General features: G+C 36.6%; 1 protein-coding gene across 1 annotated transcript in view; it reads right to left on the reverse strand.

The window, feature by feature from the left end:
* The window catches only part of VAV3 (vav guanine nucleotide exchange factor 3), a 386,424-nt gene that overhangs the window by 36,508 nt on the left and 329,589 nt on the right, over positions 1-20,327 (reverse strand). Inside the window, exons 21-22 of the mRNA XM_068540417.1 lie at positions 15,227-15,292; positions 5,805-5,839 (exon numbers count right to left, since the gene is read on the reverse strand). Of these exons, the coding sequence (XP_068396518.1) occupies positions 5,805-5,839; positions 15,227-15,292 (101 nt within the window). The remainder of the gene's footprint in view (positions 1-5,804; positions 5,840-15,226; positions 15,293-20,327) is intronic.

Consider the following 20,327-nt stretch of genomic DNA (forward strand, 5'->3'; position numbering starts at 1 on the left):
CTGCAGGGTTGTAGTTCTTCTGCTGTCTGCCCTCTGGTGGATGAGGCTGTCTAAGAGGCTTGTGCAGGCTTCCTGGTGGGAGGGACTGGTACCTGCCCACTGGTGGGTGGAGCTGGGTCTTCTCCCTTTGGTGGGCAGGGCCATGTCAGGAGGTGTGTTTATTGGGCAGCTGTTTATTCAGGAAGACGTTAAGCAGCTTGTCTGCTAATGGATGGGGCTGTGTTCCTGCCCTGTTGGTTGTTTGGCCTGAGGTATCCCAGCACTGGAGCCTACAGATTGTTGGGTGGGGCCAGGTCTTGGTGAGACAATGGTGGCCTTCAAGAGGGCTCATGCCAATGAGTTTGTCAAACCTGCCACTACCAGTGTCCTTGTCCCTGCAGTGAGCCACAGCCACCCCTGCCTCCACAGGAGACCCTCTAATACTAGCAGGTAAGTCTGGCCCAGTCTCTTATGAGGTTACCACTTTTTTCCCTGGGTCCTGGTGCACATGAGACCCTGTGTGCACTCACCAAGAGTGGGGTTTCTGTTTCCCCCAGTCCTGTGGAATTGCTGTGATCAAATCCTGCTGGCCTTCAAAGACAAGATTCTCTGGGGGCTCCCTCTCCTGTTGCCACACCTCCAAGCTGGGGAGCCTAATGTGGGGCTCAACCTTCACTCCTGTGGGAGAACTTCTGTGGTATAATTGTTTTCCAGTTTGTGAGTTGGCCACCTGGTGTGTATGGATTTGATTTTACTGCGATTGTGCCCCTCCTACTGTCTTGTTGTGGCTTCTTCTTTGTCTTTGGATGTAGAATATCTTTTTTGGTAGGTTCCAGTGCTTTTTTGTTGGTGGTTGTTCAGTCGTTAGCTGTGATCCTGGTGTTTCCATAAGAAGGGGTGAGCATGTGTCCTTCTACCCTGCCATCTTGTCTCCTCCCATTATATATCTCCCATGAGGTTTTGATGTAGCAGTCTATATATATACAAGATTGTTTTAAGTTGTTGATCTCTTAATTTTAAATGCATTTCCAATATCCTGCATTTGTACTCTCCCCTTCTCATTATTGCTGGTTCTGATATCATATTTGTGCATGGATGACTTCCTACTTTTACTTTATGTTTGCCTTTACTGGTGAGCTTTCCCATTCATAGTTTTCTTGATTTTAGTTGTGGCCTTTTCTGTAGAGAGAAGTTATTTTGGCATTTTTTGCAAAGCTGGTCTGCTGGTGCTGAATTCTCTTAGCTTTTGCTTGTCTGTAAAACTTTTGATTTCTCCATCAAACCTGAATGGGAGCCTTGCTGGGTAGAGTACTCTTGGTTGTAGGTTTTTCCCTTGCATCATGTTAAATGTATTGTGCCACTCCCTTCTGGCCTGCAGAGTTTCTGCTTAAAAATCAGCTGATAACCATATCAGGGTTCCCTTGTATGTTATTTGTTGCTTTTAATATTTTCTCTTTGTCTTTAATTTTTGTCAGTTTGATTAATTTGTGTCTTGGCATATTCCTCCTTGGGTTTATCTTGTATGGGACTCTCTGTGCTTCCTGGATTTGATTGAGTGTTTCCTTTCTCACGTTAGGGAAGTTTTCAGCTATAATCTCTTCAAATATTGTTTTCTCAGGCCCTTTCTCTCTCTCTTCTCCTTCTGAGTCTTTATCAATTTTAGATGTCAGGATGGAAAATCACTGTTTCTCCACTTATGCTCATGCCGTCATAGTGCTGCACCTCATTCTTTGTGTAACCTCTCCAAAGCTAAGCCATCATCTTACCCAGTTGTGTCATGTTGTCACATTCGAAGAACATCTGACATCAAAAAACAAGTCCTCAAGTTTTTGGTTTGCTCGAGCTTCTTTGTCTCTACCACAGATGTTTTCCAAATTCTCCAAGAGGATTATAAACCCCTCAGTGATACCTTTTCAACACCATGTACTGTACCTAATAATTTTTTCGATGGAGACATTCATCTTTCTCAAGCAAGCTCTCCACCCTCTTGGTCTAATCACTACTGCTTGCTCTCTAAGCCTGCTGAATTACTGTAGTCCTGGACATCCCTTTGCTCCCATTTCCTATGTTCTGTATCTCCCTCTTTTTTGGTTTACTAGCTCATCCTTCAGATTCCTATAAATGAATACATGGGATGTAATACTCAGAAGGCCTCACATCTATGAACATGTTTTTATTTTACTTAATAATCCTTAATTCACAGTTTGGCTGGATATAGAATTATAGGTGAGAAATTATTTACTTCTCAAATTTTAAGGCATCGCTCTACTGTTCTAACTTCCAATTCAATGCCATCCTGATTTCCAAGTCTTTGTATATAATCTGATTTTTTTTCTCCCTGGAAACTCTCAGTTGCTTTGTTTTCTCTATGTAGCAAACTTTCATGTTAATATGCCTTTCGGTTATGTGCTGTACTAAAAGGTTCAGTATTGTCCTTGGCCCTTGGTAGCATCTTTGATTTGGAGCCATATACCCTTCAGTTCTAAAAAAAATTTTTTTTTGTTTTTTTTTTTTGATAATTGTTGTTCTCAGTTTCCCTTTCTGGAGTTCTATTAAGTGAAGGCTGGACTTCTCAGGTCACTTGTCTACTCTATCTTTTCTCTCATATTATCTCTCTTTGATTTTCTGAAGGATTTACTCAACTTTATTTTCCAGTTTCTGTACTCAATACTTAACTAGAACAGCTCTTTCTTATTATCTGATTGTTGCTTTTATAAAACATCCAGCTCACTTCTATGGATACATTGTCATCTCTTAATTCTAAGAATATAAATTAAAGGCTTCTTTCTTCTGCCCATTCTAATGTCTGTAATTCTTCCAAGTTTCTTTTTCCCATTTATTTGTTCTTTACTTCAAGGCTTTTCTTAAATGCCTGGTTGCTCCTTGTTGTCTGCTCATATTTAAGAGGAAGGCATCCAAGAACTGACTGGAAGCTCTGTGTGGGGGAAGCAAGGGAGGCTCATTGGGTGGGAACCTGATCGTTTGGCAAGAACCTTATGATGGGGCTGGATTTTAGATTTTTTATTTTGAGTCTATTCTGTTTCTTTAGAGAAAAATCTTCCAAATTCCTATCTGGATGCAAGAAGAGAGTAGTCCATGTGTGTGAGACACAGCTGTCACAGTACTGAAATTGAGCTACACAAAGGAACTGGGGATCATCATCAGTCTGTATATTGACTTTCCTTAATTTGACCCATCTGGCTTCAGTATGACTGCTCTCCCAATCTCTGCTGGTCCTGCTCTTTCCAAGTCTAGGCCCCATATGCCTCAATTTTTCCATGTAATATACCTTCTAACTTATGTCTCCTGCTAAGGTAGGGAAAGGTAAGTTGCCTGACTACTTGGAGGATGAGGTAGGTTCCTTGGCATCTGTATCCTTTTCTTCATAAGTATTTTCAGACACTTCCCCAGATTTAAGCCCCATGCCTCATCCCTGCCTTCATGACACCCCAAAACAGAGACTGTTGAAGATAATCATCTTGAATTCTGTTTTATTTCATGGCCTATAAAAGAGATAAAGTTTACCTTATGGGAACAACTTGTTTTAAAATGTGCAAATAATAAATACACCATACAGTTGGTGTTATTCACTTTCTTAATGACTTGAGAACCACAGTGTAACTTTTCTCTAAACAGTTTAGTATTTCTAACATTGAAGATTTCATTTTCTGATATAGTTGATCATTTTGTTCCTTAGCAGAAGGCATTTCACATGAAACTGCCTGCTTAGTGTGAATAAATTGTCCAAGTTGCTCAGAAAAGAAGAAAAAGTAATTATGAAATTCTATTATATCTTTATTTCTTACTGTTTTCAAGGGTCTTCCCTCATCTGAACATCTTGTTTTGTTTTGTTTTTTTATCATTAGGAACAATACTTTTCTAACTGGTCATATATTCAATAGAATTTTACATATTGGCAAGGGTACATTTTAAAACAAAGGGTTCAAAAACAAATCTCCTGTGCCCTGACTGGTTCCCAGGTACCTGACTGGTTTATTTCATAAAATCCGTCGCAGATGTAGAGAACAGACGTGTGGACACAGGGGGAAGGGGAGGGTGGGATGAATTGGGCGATTAGGTTTGACATAAGTACACTACCACGTGTAAAATAGATAGCTAGTGGGAACCTGTGGTATAGCTCGGGGAGCTCAGCTTGGTGCTCTGTGATGACCTAGATGGGTGGGATTGGGGGAGGTGGGAGGAAGGTCCAAGAGGGAGGGGATATATGTATGCATATAGCTGATTCACTTTGTTGAACACCAGAAACTAACACAACATCGTAAAGCAATTATACTCCAATTAAAAAAAAAAAATCCATCTAGTTTGTGGCTTTAGTATTTCTCTAAAATCATTACTCTTGTAACTATTATGCCTACTTACATGAAAAATAGTAAAAGAAAAGAGAAGGAAACTATCATCACACTCTCATGATTTCACCAGTTCTTGATGTTTTCCAGTTTGATTATCCATGCTATCACCTCTATTCTCCAAACTTAATTTGTCAGGATTACAGTCTTTAATTCCACGAAAACTAAGATCTCAAATTTGTCTTAAACCAGGTAAACATGTAGCAAAGATTTCCAGTTCCATTACAGACCTGCTACAATTTCTCCAGCAAGCTCAGTGCTGAAGCCCAGGGAGGGATGTCAGAGAAAGCAGACAATGACCACAGAAGGCAGAAATTGCTGGGGAGGGGAGAGCAAGACTGCTGAGGAGAGGATCTCATACTATGGACAATATATTCCTACAGTAACCTGGCATTTTTCATGCTTTGGCTATATAACAGAAAATGATCAGAATTTTAAATATCAAAGAACTCAGGTGTTAGCTACACCTGCAAACTGAACTAGTACTATATACTCTCAGAATATCTCATTTATATATATATCCTGATATCTAGTTTGTATACATATATTTCAATATCAAGAAAATAAAAATAGATGCAGTCATTTTAAGAGGAGCCAAACTCAAAACTCAGGAAACAAATATAAATAAGTAAATATGCCCGTGTTTTGTACTTTAACAGGTGGTGTGCCAATGTACAGACAGCATAACTTGGAATCCTGGCTGTACCATTTACTAGCTGGTTGGCCTTAACCTTTGTTTCCTCATCTGTAAAAATAATAAAAATAACCTTCCTTATACAGATGTTGGAAAAACAAAACAAAATGTGTAAAATACTAAGTACATACTAAGTACCCAGAATATGTTAGTTATTATCATATGATGATTATAACTATTTTAGATTCTAAATAGTTTTTCCGGTTGAGGATATCATTTCCCCTTAAACTCATAATGTCTAAAAAATAATAATCATTATCTACTGCTTCTTTGTTCCTGTTAGTGATACCGCTAACCTCCAAGTGTTATGTGAGCTCCACAGAGACCTAAAACTTTAGACTTGGACACATCTTGCTCCTCCCATATTATGTGTTATAAAATGTATTTTTAGGATCTACTCTCCTTTCTGGGCTAAATTTTAGTTTCAGCAAATGGAATCATACCTTTTTTCTCAACTTCATGAAATTTACTCTTCTAAAATACAATATACATATTTGCCCATGTCCCATTCCCCTCTGTGGATGTTATAAACTTTGGATTTACAGCCAAGTACATGTGCTTGTACACACACATGCACCACTTCTGATAAAGATATGGAAAGGTCAGCAATATATAAATTCATTATGGTGTTTTGTTGCATCTGAAAACACCTTTAGCCAGGACAGATGGAAATTGAATGTAGTTTACTACTCCCACATTTAAGGTGTCCTCGAGCTAAGGGTATGGTATTTCAACTCAGCTACATAAACATTTTTAATACTTACCAGGGTTGGCAAGAATAATCTACTGGTTTGGGCACCTAGGATGTAAAAAGGCAAAAATAGATTAAGTTTACTTAAGGGAAGCTTTAAGAAATCAATCATTAATTCAGTTCAGCTGACTCAGCTCTATAAAACCCTAAGTAGCACAGTCCTAGAACTATCCATTGGCCATATTATACAGAATGAATCATAGTATATGTCAGATAAGTAGAAAATAATTCATTTCACTTTAATTCTTTCATTCATTTTACTGCCACTGTACCTCTAAAGGAAGAGATAACAGGAAAAATATGAATTGGAATTTTTTGGTATTTGTTATCAAGGCAGTTTAATCCTATCATAGAAAATTAAAATGAAAATGTTAGGAAAACCAAATAGCACACTGCTTTCCCAATATATGGGGAAAACAGGCAAAATAAACAATATACACCTGATATAGACTCTTATTGTGTAACACAAATTTTAGACTCTGATTTAGAAGTCTACCAACTGGAAAACCTTTTATTTATGAAAAAGTCATAGGAAATACTCATTTTCCCCTTTTCTCCTATGGAGCTTTACAACAGAGAAAAACTTCATTTTCTACGCAAATAAAGAAAGAAAAAATAAACTTCTAGTTGCTGATTGCAATTAGAAAATGAGCAAAGCCAAAGAAGGCACACCAATATTCAAAAAACAACAAATACAATTCGTACTATGTAATTTTCATGAATCACCTGAATCTTTGATGTATACATTCCATGGTATTCCTGGGCCTTTTTATACTGGGTGATTAAAAATACTGTTACCCTCATTTGTAACTGAGGTCTGGTTAATGTGAATATATCTCTACTATGTCCATTTTCATAATGGGCTCTTACTATTTTGACCTTCCAGGTTAAGAATTATTTGTAAAAAACTATCCTTCTGGTCAGAACATCTCTAAAGTTACTAATATTTAAATATTTTTATCCTATGGATCACATTTTAAATTTCACCACTGTGTAAAATCCTGATACACAGATAACATATTGAAAGTAAATTATACCATTCGATTCCTGCGAATATTTTCTTATACCATTTTGTTTTCGCAAATAGAAATCAATCTTCAACAGTTTCCCTTTTAGTAAAATATACATGGCCTCAGAAATCTGATGGGGAAAAAAGTTTTTTCCTCCTTCCCTCTACCTCTCTGTATTCTTCAAATGTATGCTTATTCCTAAACCTATCTCTCTCTTCCTGGAGAACAACAACAAAGAGAGAGAAAGAGGACAGAGCAGGTAAAGAGCTTCAGCATATCTTGACTGTGGATTTTCTCAGCTGGGAAGGATCCACAAAAGTGAAGGGTGACATAAAATTCTAAAGTAGAACAGAGATCTGAGGCTGTTCCATCCTGATGTGTCCTTCTGAAGCTTTTTCTCTCTTCGGTACATTCTGATGTGTGATGAGCCAGGACTGTCTTCTCAGCTGTGACCCCCATCATCAGAGTAGGATCCTGTCCTTTTCCATCTGACATGAGCCCTCCTCATTTCTATCATGTGTACTTTGGGCCCTCGTTTGGAGGAATATCTCATATATAAGGCTATAAATAATTTTGTTCTCATCTTTGACAGTTTTTCCCTAATGCCTTTTTCTGCCTTCATCATAGGCTGTTTACATTGTTAAGACTTCTGCTGTGGATGTAGCATTTTAAAAAAATTTCATTGAGAATATAGCATACATATAAAATTACATATAAGATACATGCTTCTTCCCAAGTACATTTTATAAAAGCTAGATGAGACAGAAGTGAACTTTCTGTGTTTGTTAGGCTAGAAATGTCATTATTTCATCCTCATTGAGGAAAGATATATTTCTAATTTTCTTTCAAAACTTTGAGTATATTATTCTTACTGCTTCAACTATTGAAATTTCATTGTATAGAATTCCCATTCAGTTCTTTTTTATAGTTCTTATTTCTCTGCTGACGTTTCCTGTCCATTCAGTATAAACATACAGTTAACCCTTGAACAAAACGGGTTTGAATTGCATGGGTCCACTTATACGTGGATTTTTTTCAATAGTAAATACTACAATACTACACAATCTGCATTTGATTGAATCTATGGATGTGAAACCACAGATATGGAGGAACTGTGAATATAGAGGGGTGACTATAAGTTATAGGTGAATTTTCCACTGCTTGGAGGGTCAGCGCCCTAATCCCTGCATGTTTCAAGGGTCAACTGTATTTTCCTTTATTTATGTCCTTGAGCACAGTTACAATAGCTACTTTAAAAATCCTTTCTTGCAAATTCTATCATTTGGGACAGCTGAGGGTTGTTATCCTTTAATTGTCTTTTCTTTTGAGTGTAGTTCACGTTTTCCTGTTTCTTTGTATACTGAGTGATTTTAGATGGCCTCTTGGACGATTTGAATGATATGCCGTAGAGGCCCTGGATTCAGTTATGCTCCTACAAAGAGTGTGGTTTTTCTTAGAGCGGGCAGTTAACTTGTTTGAACCCCAACTGCAAACTCTGTCTTCCCTGTGGTAAGGGGCAACTGAATACTTCATTAAGTTCTTTTAGCCTAAGCTGAGCTACTTGAAGTCTGCACCACTCAGAGACTGAGGCAATGTTTATACACAGAATCTGAGGTTCTCCCTCACTCTTCTTTCCTTTCTAAGATTTCTTATCTCCCTTTCCAGATTGTGTTTGCTTCAAACTCCATATTCTGCTCTTCAAGCCAGTAATACTGTGAGGTTTCTATCTGAATTTCAGCCACCCTGCATGGTGCAGCCCAGGGTCTATCCTTAAGCTAGCCTTAAAGCCAGGAAACTCACCAAGTATCATCCTTCTTCTGAATGTCAAGTCCTCTCCTAGCCAGTATGTTCAGATAGTTGTTTTTGTAAAAAATATTTTGTCCAGAGTTTGTAGTTATTTTCTGTGGGAGGCTTGGTCCAATAGGAGCTACTTGACAATGACCAGAAGTGGAAACTCCTATTGTTTCCATTATTGCTGTTGTTAGCTATATGTCTAATCATCAACCCTTTATAGGTAATCTGTATTTTCTCTCAGGTTGGTTTTAATATTTTCTCTTTGTCTTTGATGTTCTGCAGTTTCACTAAAATGTATCTAGGTATTGATTAAGTTTAATATACTCTTCTTGACTATTAAGATTAGTTTTATCATAAATTCTGGAAAATTCTCAGCCATCATTTGAACATTGCTTTCCCACAATTATCTATATTCTCTCTTTCAATAGATGTATTTGAACTTTATCATCCATTCTCTATCTCTTAATCTTTCTGGACTATTCACTGAGAAATTTATTCAGATTTTTCTTCCAATTTTCTGCCCAACTGGGTCTCATACATCATGTAATGTTTCCATTAAGTTTCTCATTTCAACTACTATATCTGATTCTTTTTGAAATATGCCCAAACAAGAGTGACTTGTTTTCCTTTTAGACTTTTATTCCCCCTTTTATTTCTTCAACCATATTAAACATACAATTTTGGACTTAGTATCTGATAATTCCACTATCTGTTGTCTTTGTGGGTCTAATTCTGCATTTTATTGTCTCTGCTGACTTTTACTTAAGGTGGGTTTGTTTCCTCATAAATATAATTATTCCAAATTGTGAATTTATAATCCCTGGGACTTTATCAGTAGAAATCCTTTGAGGTGCCAATCTAGAGAGAATCTGTACTTGAATTGGGAACACAATCAATGTGGAATCATTTTATACTATGTTTCTTTTTAAAAATTTTATTTTATATTGGAGTATTGTTGACTAACAATGTTGCATTAGTTTCAGGTGTACAGCAGAGTGATTCAGTTATACATACACAAGTTCTTTTCCCATTTAGGTTATTACAGAATGTTGAGCAGAGTTCCCTATGTTATACAGTAGGTCCATGTTGGTTTTCTGTTTTAAATATAGCAGTGTGTAAATGTCAATTCCAAACTCCCAATCTATGCCTCCCCCCCACCCCTCCCCCGGGTAACCATAAATTCATTCTCTACGTCTGTGAGACTGCTTCTGTTTTGTAAATAAGTTCATTTGTATCATTTTTTTTAGATTCCACATATAAGCGATATCATATGATGTTTGTCTTTCTCTGTCTTACTTCACTTAGTGTGACAATCTCCAGGTCCATCCATGTTACTGCAAATGGCATTATTTCATTGTTTTTAACGGCTGAGTAATATTCCATTGTATTTATATACCACACCTTCTTTATCCATTCATCTGTCAGTGGACATTTAGGTTGCCTCCATGTCTTGCCTATTGTAAATATTGCTACCATGAATACTGGGGTGCATGTATCCTTTTGAACCATGGTTTTCTCTGGATATGTGCTCAGGAGTGGGATTGCTGGATCATATGGTAGCTCTATTTCTAGCTTTTTAAGGAACCTCCATACTGTTCTCCATAGTGGCTGTACCAATTTACATTCCCACCAAGAGCGTAGGAGGGTTCCCTTTTCTCCACACCCTTTCCAGCATTTATTGTTTGTAGACTTTTTGATGATGGCCATTCTGACTGGTGTGAGGTGATGTCTCATTGTAGTTTTGATTTGCATTTCTCTAATAATTAGTGATGTTGAGCATCTTTGGATGTACCTCTTGGCCATCTGTGTATCTTCTTTGGAGAAATGTCTATTTAGGTCTTCTGCCCATTTTTTGATTGGGTGATTTGGTTGTTTCTTTTTTTTATTGAGCTGCATAAAGTGTTTATTTTGGAGACTAATCCCTTATCGGTTGCATCATTTGCAAATATTTTCTCCCATTCTGTGGGTTGTCTTTTTGTTTTGCTTATGGTTTCCTTTGCTGTGCAGAAGATTTTGAGTTTAACTAGGTCACATTTGTTTATTTTTGGTTTTATTTCTATTACTCTAAGAGATGGATTGAAAAAGATATTGCTGCAATTTATGTCAAAGAGTGTTCTGCCTGAATTTTCCTCTAAGAGTTTTATACTATCCGGTATTACATTTAGGTCTTTGATCCATTTTGAGCTTATTTTTGTAAATGGTGTTAAAGAATATTCTAATTTCATTGTTTTACATGTAGCTGTCCAGTTATCCCAGCACTATTTATTGAAGAGACTGTCTTTTCTCCACTGTATGGTCTTACCTCCTTTGTCATAGACTAATTGACCACAGGAATGTGGGTTTACTTCTGGGCTTTCTATACTGTTCCACTGATCTATATTTCTGTTTTTGTGCTAGTACCATACTCTTTTGATGACTGTAGCTTTATAGTATAGTCTGAAGTTAGGGAGCCTGATTCCTCCAGCTCCGTTTTTCTTCTCAAGATTGCTTTGGCTATTTGGGGTCTTTTGTATCTCCATACAAATTTAAAAGTTTTTGTTCTAGTTCTGTGAAAAATGCCATTGGTAATTTGATAGGGATTGCACTGAATCTGTGGATTGCCTTGGGTAGTACAGTCATTTTGACAACACTGATTCTTCCAATCCAAGAACATGGTATGTCTCTCCATCTGTTTGTGTCATCTTTGATTTCTTTCATCAGTGTCTTATAGTTTTCAGAGTACAGGTCTTTTGCCTCCTATGTATTTTATTCGTTTTGATGTGATGGTAAATGGCATTGTTTCTTTAATTTCTCTTTCTGATATTTCGTTGTTAGTGTATAGAAATGCAACAGATTTCTGTGTATTAATTTTGTATCCTGCAACTTTACCGAATTCATTGATGAGTTCTAGTAGTTCTCTGGTAGCATCTTTAGGATTTTCCATGTATAGTATGATGCCATCTGCAAACAGTGACAGTTTTACTTCTTCCTTTCCAATCTGGATTCATTTTATTTTTTTTTCCTCTCTCATTGCTGTGGCTAGGATTTCCAAAACTATGTTGAATAAAAGTGGCAAGAGTGGATATCCTTGTCTTGTTCCTTATCTTAGAGGGAATGCTTTCAGCTTTTCCTCATTGAGTAATGATGCTAGCTGTAGGTTTGTCATTTATGGCCTTTATTATGCAGAAGGCATCCACACTGGTCTTTTCATATTTTCTATTTCCTCGTGGTTCAGTCTTGGGAGATTGTAGCTTTCTAAGGATTTGTCTATTTCTTCTAGGTTATCCGTTTTATTGGCATATAGTTGCTTATAGTAGTCTCTCATGATGTTTGTATTTCTGTGGTGTCAGTTGTAACTTCTTTTTCATTTGTAATTTTATTGATCTGAGCCCCTTCCCTTTTTTTCTTGATGAGTCTTGCTAAAGGTTTATCTGTTTTGTTTAACTTTGCACAGAATCAGCTTATAGCTTCATTGATCTTTACTATTGTTTTCTTCATCTCTATTGCATTTATTTCTGCTCTGATCTTTAGGATTTCTTTCCTTCTACGAACTTTGGGTTTTGTTTGTTCTTCTCTCCCTAGTTGCTTTAGGTGTAAGCTTAGGGTGTTTATTTGAGATTTTCCTTGTTTCCTGAGGTAAGACTGTATTGCTATAAACTTCCCTCTTAGAACTGCTTTTGCTGTGTCCCATAGGTTTTGGATCATCATGCTTTCATTTTCATCTGTCTCTTAGTATTTTTTGATTTCCTCTCTGATTTCTTCAGTGATCCATTGGTTGTTTAGTAGCATATTGCTTAGCTTCCACGTGTTTGTGTATTTTTTACAGTTTTTTTCCTTGTAGTTGATTTCTAATCTCATAGCGTTGTGGTTGGAAAAGATGCTTGATGTGATTTCAATTTTCTTAAATTTACTGAGGCTCACTTTGTGGCCCAGCAGGTGATCAATCCTGGAGAATGTTCCATGTGCACTTGAGAAGAATGTGTATTCTGCTGCTTTTGGATGGAATGCTCTATAAATATCAATTAAGTCCATCTGATCTAATGTGTCATTTAAGACCTGTGTTTCCTTATTGATTTTCTGTCTGAATGATCTGTCCATTGATGAAAGTGGGGTGTTAAAGTCCTCCCCTATTATTGTGTTACTGTTGATTTCTCCTTTTATAGCTATTAATATTTGCCTCATATATTGGGTATATATATATTTATAATTGTTATATCTTCTTCTTGGATTGATCCTTGCTCATTATGTAGTGTTCCTTCTTTGTCTCTTGTAATAGTCTTTATTTTAAAGTCTATTTTGTCTTATATGAGTATTGCTACTCCAGCTTTCTTTTGATTTCCATTTCCATGGAATACCTTTTTCAATCCCCTCACTTTCAGTCTGTATGTGTCCCCTAGATCTGAAGTGGTTCTGTTGTAGACAGCATATATATGGGTCTTGTTTCTGTATCCATTCAGCCAGTCTATGTCTTTTGTTTGCAACATTTAATTCATTTATGTTTAAGGTAATTATTGATATGTATGTTCTACTATGTTTCTAGCTTAGTATTATTTAGGTCACAAAGCTAGTATGAATTCCAGCCCCCCATGTGGGTGGTTTTTGGATCTAAAGTTAAGAATTCTTAGGGGAGAGAGACTTTTTTTTCTGTTCCCCACCAAGATCCAAGACAAAGATAGGCATATCTTCTCCTTTGGGATAGTTTTCTTCTTGTTCACCCACTGAGGGCTCTGCAATTCACAGAGAGACACCCAAGTTTGCACTGTGCTGTAGCTCTAGGCTTTCTCTCCAGTAACCATATTGCCAGAAATGAAATTGTCTCTTTTATGTTCCTCCTGTGTTTTTCCTCCTTCTACTTAGCTTCATTCACCTAACTTAACCTACAACCAACAAATGAATCTATAATTTCATTAAGTAAAGCAGTAAAATTTTAATAGCTATTTATTAACTTTAAGCTATAAAAACAATCATATTTAGTTGGTAGTCCTACCCATAATTATGTGTTCCTCTACAGCTCTTTATCAGCTAAAATTGTAAGCACATTTCTTTTTCTAGTAACTAACCAGATCGCCAAATATCATTCAATATGATCCTCTAAGCTGATTTAATTAATATCTGCCATTGTTAATTACCTACATTTAGTTAGGAACTTTTGTTTGCTTTTTCACTTCTTTGCTCATTCATACAACAAAAATTTATTAAATACCTACTATGTGCCAGACTATTCCTAAAATAAAACTTCAAATGCTCATTCTATGCTATATTCAAGGAGCTGTGAAAAGAAAACAGTACATGGTACATGAAATGCTTAATAGTTTCTTTTTATTGGAGTATAATTGCTTTACAGTGTTGTTAATTTCTGCTGTACAATGAAGTGAATCAGCTATATGTGTACATATATCCCCTCACTCTTGGGCCTCCCTCCCCCACCCCTCCACCCTACCCATCTAGGTCATCACAGAACACCAAGCTGAGCTCCCTGTGCTAGGTTCCCGAAATCTTAATGTTAATTTTCTGCTATGTGCCTACATATAAATCTCAGTTCTTCAAGCATAGGAAGCCTTAATCTTATTCATATAAATGACAGAAAACTAGCTAAAGAATCATTTTTGCTTATCTAATTAAATGAGAGTTGTATGAAATTTCAATGATTTTTTTCAAGATTACAACATAACCTGAATAATATGTGGCATTAGATCATAGAACCAACAGAAATAGCAAGAGCTTTTTTTTTTTTTTTTTGATTCCCTTTTGCTTTTGAAATTAATTAAGCTTGAATGAGTGGGGTAAATTATTCTTCAGACTACATCTGAGGTTAAGGATGGCAGACATTCCCATTTATAATATTAAAAAGAATGTTCAGTTTAGAAAACTGGGAAGGACTGAAATAAGGCAAGCAAGATAGTTCAAGAAGGTTTTTTTTCCCCCAAACCAATAACTCCATTGTATTAGTAAAATAATTTCATTTAATTAGAGTTAAGAACTTGAAAAGTGTCATAGAAAAATCTACCCCAAACACCAAATTACAATGATAAAATAACATCACCCTAAACAGAAATTTATAAATTTCATAAAGCACCAGAGAGTACATTTTATGTTATATTCATCCATAATAATATTTGGGTAAATATTCATTCTTCTTGTATCTGCCTAATGTATTTGATGTTTTCAGAAAATGTCATTATGACACTAAATAAACTTATGACAAACTAAAGCACAGAAAAATATATTAAGAGATTTGACTGAAGAATCTGCAGACGTTCATGCTTTCTAGCAGGCTTTCAAACACACTAGTTGAAGTGCAATCTCTCTGTAACCCAAAGTGACTGGAAATATATTAGATCATACCATTCTTACCTCAGAGGGAAAAGGGAAGTTTGTACAATACATCTGATCAGTAGCTTTAGTTTATTCCTTCTAAAACCTTATAAAAATGTTAATTTTGTAAATTCTACTAAGTAAAATTTTCCTGTTGCATGTATTCCCTTAACATTTAAAAATATTTTCTGACAATGGAATCATCATAATTTTGGAATATGTTATTAATAAGAAAATATTAATAGAATTAATGAGGGGCCAGACCAGTATCCTTTGTACTTTCTTGACAATTCATTACAGCATCAAAAAACAAAGTAGAAAGAAATAAAATACTCACACATGGGCAAGGCTTGACAGCATCACTCGGAAAAAATCCAACCTCTCCAGATGTTAAATTTCTACCCTAAATTAGAAAAAAAGATGCCAGTGTTGAGAACAAATTTACTATAATGATGATCCCATAGCAGTAGATGCATAATGTTGTCGGTTGGGATCCTCAAAATTACTTCCATATTGTATCCAGTCCTAAGCATTAACTGACTATGGCTCAGGAAGGGAAGCATAAGCAGAAAGGTTTTAAAATTGTCAAACTTTACATATGGCTTCAGATCACGATTATAAAATAAGGATTCAAGTTTGACTTTCCAATCTACCATTCAATTTTGCTAACTTCACACCCCTCAATCCTATAATAGAGATAATAGCATACACTATCTTTCAAATTTATCTTCATAAATACAGGTAGATCACATTGGTTTTGTGTAAGCTCATAATTAATTAGGATATTGGTATCCCTAACAGAACTCATGAGAATGTTCCTCCAACAGGATGAGACATTTCAAGACATGTGGAAATGGAAAACAGAGCATAATATGACATTTTAGATGATTTTCAAATTTAGGAGAAAGAAACAGGATATTGATTAAGGGAAGGGGACAGTTAAGATGTTGGAGGAAAGGATTTGGACTCAAAACGCCATTGTAAATGAGAAAAGAGGGAAGAAATTAACAGTAAGAAAATAATTTATTCTTGGAGACCTTTAGTCAAATTCCTCTTTAAAACAATCTCATGACACAATTGTTTCCCTTTTTCTATAAAGACAAACTGTACTCAAAACATACTGCAACAATAAGAACATGTAATTAAAAAGTTCTTGGAGATTATTTCTCCTTGTCCAGATATTGGGCTTGTTTTTATTTGCTATTTAACCATTGCTTGCTTCTCAGTAGCTCAGATGAATAAGTTGCATTATAATTGGATGCTACATGCTCCATTATTTCTGACAAAGAGAGTAACAAAAAACGATCAGAAAACATCTCCCTCTTGAAGTAGTATTGCTTTGTTCCCACAGATCTTGGCTATGAGTTTGTGGAGGAAATTTTAAGAAGTGGGAGTCTAGAATTCAAGACAAGGATGAGGAGGAAGACGAGAAGAAAAGGGAAGACGGGGGAGGGGAGAGTGGGAGAGAGAGAAGGTAAGTGGAGCAGAAAAGGGGGAAGAGTCAGAGGTATGGGGAAAAGGGGGGAAAAAAGAGAAGAGGAAAGGTTGGGGTTAGGATAGAGGGAGATCAATTACATCACCAAGCAAGGAGAAGATAATAATTTTGGCCAGGTTCTCAAACCACGTTGCATTTGCATATTAGGGAAAAGGTAAGTGAACAAGTCGGGTATTCATTCATTTAGTCAACAAACACAGTATCTCATGTTTGGTTAGATACTGAGAAAAATGCAAAAATTTATAAAACAGTTCTTGTTTCCCCCTATATTTTCAGAAGATATGTATACACCTAATTATAATACAAAGTAGAAAGGGCTAAATACTGAAAGAGGTACAGGAGATGCTATGGAAATTCAAAAGCTAAACTGAGTATTGGGGGTTTGCCTGAAAGCTACATGGAAGAGGGGGCACATGAATGTAAAATGTGCAGGGTTTAAACAAATAGAGATGGAAATGGAGAACATTCTGAAAACAAAATACGTCATGAGAAAGGCATGGGGCTAGGGAATTACAGGATGTGCACGGGAAATGCAAATCGTTCCCTTTAAGTGGGGTCTAATAATGAGTAACACTTATTGTACCCCTAACTGTACGCTAGACACTGCCCTGAGTGTTTCATTTAGTCCTTACAATAATCCCTTGTGGTAGGCCCAACTACTGTCCCTATTTTAAAGGTGAGAAAAATGAGACATAGAGGAGTTAAATGATTTGCCCATGATCACAGAGCCAGTAAGTGACAGAACCAGAATTCAAATTCAAATGTTCTAACTTCAGAGCTTTGCACTGCTTCTCGCTACAGCGTAAGACTCATAAAGGGGGACAGTAGAAAGAAAGCTAAAAGGTACTAAGGAACCAGTTTGACAGTGATATCCGAATTTATCACTGGCCATGGGGTTTCAATAAAGGGGTTATATTATATTTTAGAAGAACTAACCTGGCATCAGTATGCAAGCTGGCTTATAGATGGGCATGACTTTGTAGGTGAGAATAACATTAAAGAAATGGTGTCATAGAAAGGGAAGGAGGCCTGAAGGAGGGGAAACAGGTGCTAGAGACATCATTTAACTACAGTGTTTGGGACCTGCCTATGGATTAGATACGGGAAGAGAAGACTATGGGAGTTAAAGATTGGGGGAAAAGTCAAGGATGGAGGTGATATGTAATCCGTCCAGATAACACAGATTTAGATGGCAGTCATATAGAGGGGAAACTTGAAATCATAGGAGCAAGAACGTTGCGGAAGGAAATGTAGACAGAAGAAAACAGCACTTAGAGAAATTAGTCTAATTAGAAGGCAGGAAGGAACCACCAGGAGGGAGGAGAATCAGACACTGGAGTGTGATGGCAGCACAGTAACTATAAGGTTTGAATGAAATGTTCCTTTCATTCAACTGTATTTACTGAGTGCTTTTTGGTGCTTTATTTTAAGCATGACACTGAGATACAAGTAAGTAAGGATAATATTTGGGGACTATATGACTAGCTAGACCCTTATATAAATATAAATGCACCGCGATGCTACCTGAGGAGAAAATATGAGGGTGTGCAGGTGGGAACCATGTACTGACCGAGGCTCATAAGTAAAAAGGATAAGGGTGATTGTTTTAAAGTAAAATAAGACCTCTGAGAGTACACCAAAGGAGGTAAGTCTGTTTTTCAGGGGAAAGGCCTAAGCAAGAGCTTTATAATGGTTTTTTAAAACCTACATTTGAAGATGTATCAACAAATTGGAAAACTTTGGCAATTATAAGAACGGTGAACTGTCAATTCCTATTCTTCATCAGAAAAAGAACAAAAGGTCTTACTCTACTGAATGCAGAGTTCGGGAAAAGCAGTGATATTCTGTGACAGTGCATTTAACACTATTGGAGAACTCCCAGGAGAGGAATTTTTCTCACTAAGCAGACTACTAATGTCATTCCGAATTTTTTCCTTAATGAAATGCCCTAGCAGTGCAGGCTACATTTCCTTAATGGTCACAGGCATCCCTTAGACGACAAAGAGGTGAGAGAGAATTTAACATATCTTAACAGATAGATAGATGAATAAAGTTACATTTCCTCACTAATTTCTATGAGATGTCAGTTTCAGCTATGGGAGATAATATGTGCTGTACTTAATGATTTTCCACTGATAAGGCAGTAGCCATCCTACAACATTTGGAAGATTAAGAAACAAAGTAGTGTGTGGGTGGGGTGTCTTTGGTTCCCTGGTGGTTGTGTGTGCGCTGTGCATTGATCATTCATTAATACTAATGGGCGGAGCAGCTATCAATCCCCTACGCATGGATGGGACTGCAGACTGTAGCTATGAAGTCAACCATTTTCAAAGGCAATGATTTTGTGCACTTTATGTGATGATCTATTTATGAAATTTTTACTAACCTTGATAAGAGACATGTAGCTGAATTTCCTTTTTCTTTACTTTTCCTGTGTGGGCATTTTATTCCGGGTCAGATAATCAACTTGTCATTCCTTTTGTGCCTATTACAAATGCCAGAGATAGGGAGTCTCCTTTTCGTTATGCTCCTGTCTGATGTTTGTTTTTGTGAGTCCCTTAACATCTTCAAGGTCAACTTGAAAACATTTACAGTTATGTGTCATCTGATGTACTATACAGTGCTACCTTTATATGCATTTAGTCTACAGGGCATTCTCTACATTATGTGATGGGACTTCTGTAAATCTAACAATACAGTTTGGGTCATTCTTATGAAAATATTCTCTTTGGAAAGTACCTGAGAGAATAGGTAATGGGCTGTATATGGTAAGAAAAGATGCACCTTTATAGCTTTCATTAAATAAATTGGTGCAGACATAAAACAATATTAAATTATAATTCATAAAATAATCCCTTTTTTCCTGAAAAGCAAATTGCTTCCTGTATAAAAATGGATCAAGCTGAAAATTGACAACTATCTCTGAAATTCCTGAATGTCACAAATATAAATGCATATTCAGACATTTATTCCTAACTGACCTTTGGTTATAACAATTTTTCATTTGTCTTCAATAGGAAACTACAGGCAATCATAATGAATTAAAACTACTTAGAAATGCTGGTAGAAATGATATTTATAATCTACCTATATGGAGAAAAGCATTAATGTATGCTAGAATGGCAGAGCTAAAACTGCATTTTTAAACTCATAAACAAGGATGGCTGAAAATGATAGAAAATATCCTCCAAAAATCTTAATCGTAAATTGCTTGGCTCCTAACTTTGTACAAAGGAGAAAAAATTGCTTTAAGAAAAATACAGAGTGTCTTTTCCCTGTGGCTCATTTATCTCCTTAATACCACCTGGATTGGAGCTTTAATGCACTCCTGGAATAGCACTGAACAATTTGAAACAGATGTGGAAAGCTGAATGTGAAAGGGACAGATTAATGGTTATTTATGAAAGATTGGAAGTTCTCCCAAGTTACAGTGCCCTAAACACTTTCAATGTATGCATGATGGTGCTGTGGAGATTACTAAGCGATTTATCACACAGGGGTAAGGGCCAGAGCAACTGTCACCCTGGCCAGTCACTCTCTCACTGTCAGAAATACACAGTCTGCCACGGAGGGCGTCGGGGGGGGGGGGGGCGGCGGTGAGATGTGTACAGGGTGGCCATGAATTATGGGAATACAGGTGAATATGCAAATTAATTTACTGACTGGATGGATAGCTTTTAGCAAGCACGACTTTAGGAATTATTCTGACCGGCTTCTTTTTTTTTTTTTTTATTCTTCACTTTTTGTGAGTACGTGAAAAGGAACCAAAGGACCAGAAAAGGAGAGAAGACCACGACAAAGAACCTGTCTGAAATTGGCCTTTGGTAAGGAATTGATCTCTGATCATAGCTGCAGCCACACTGTAACCCGTGTCATCAGTTAGATATACATCAGTGTTAGTTGCTGGAAAACAGAAAAAGGCAGTGTCAGACAGCAGGGATGT

Source organism: Eschrichtius robustus, chromosome 3 (assembly GCF_028021215.1).
Source record: "Eschrichtius robustus isolate mEscRob2 chromosome 3, mEscRob2.pri, whole genome shotgun sequence".
Lineage (NCBI taxonomy): Eukaryota > Metazoa > Chordata > Mammalia > Artiodactyla > Eschrichtiidae > Eschrichtius > Eschrichtius robustus.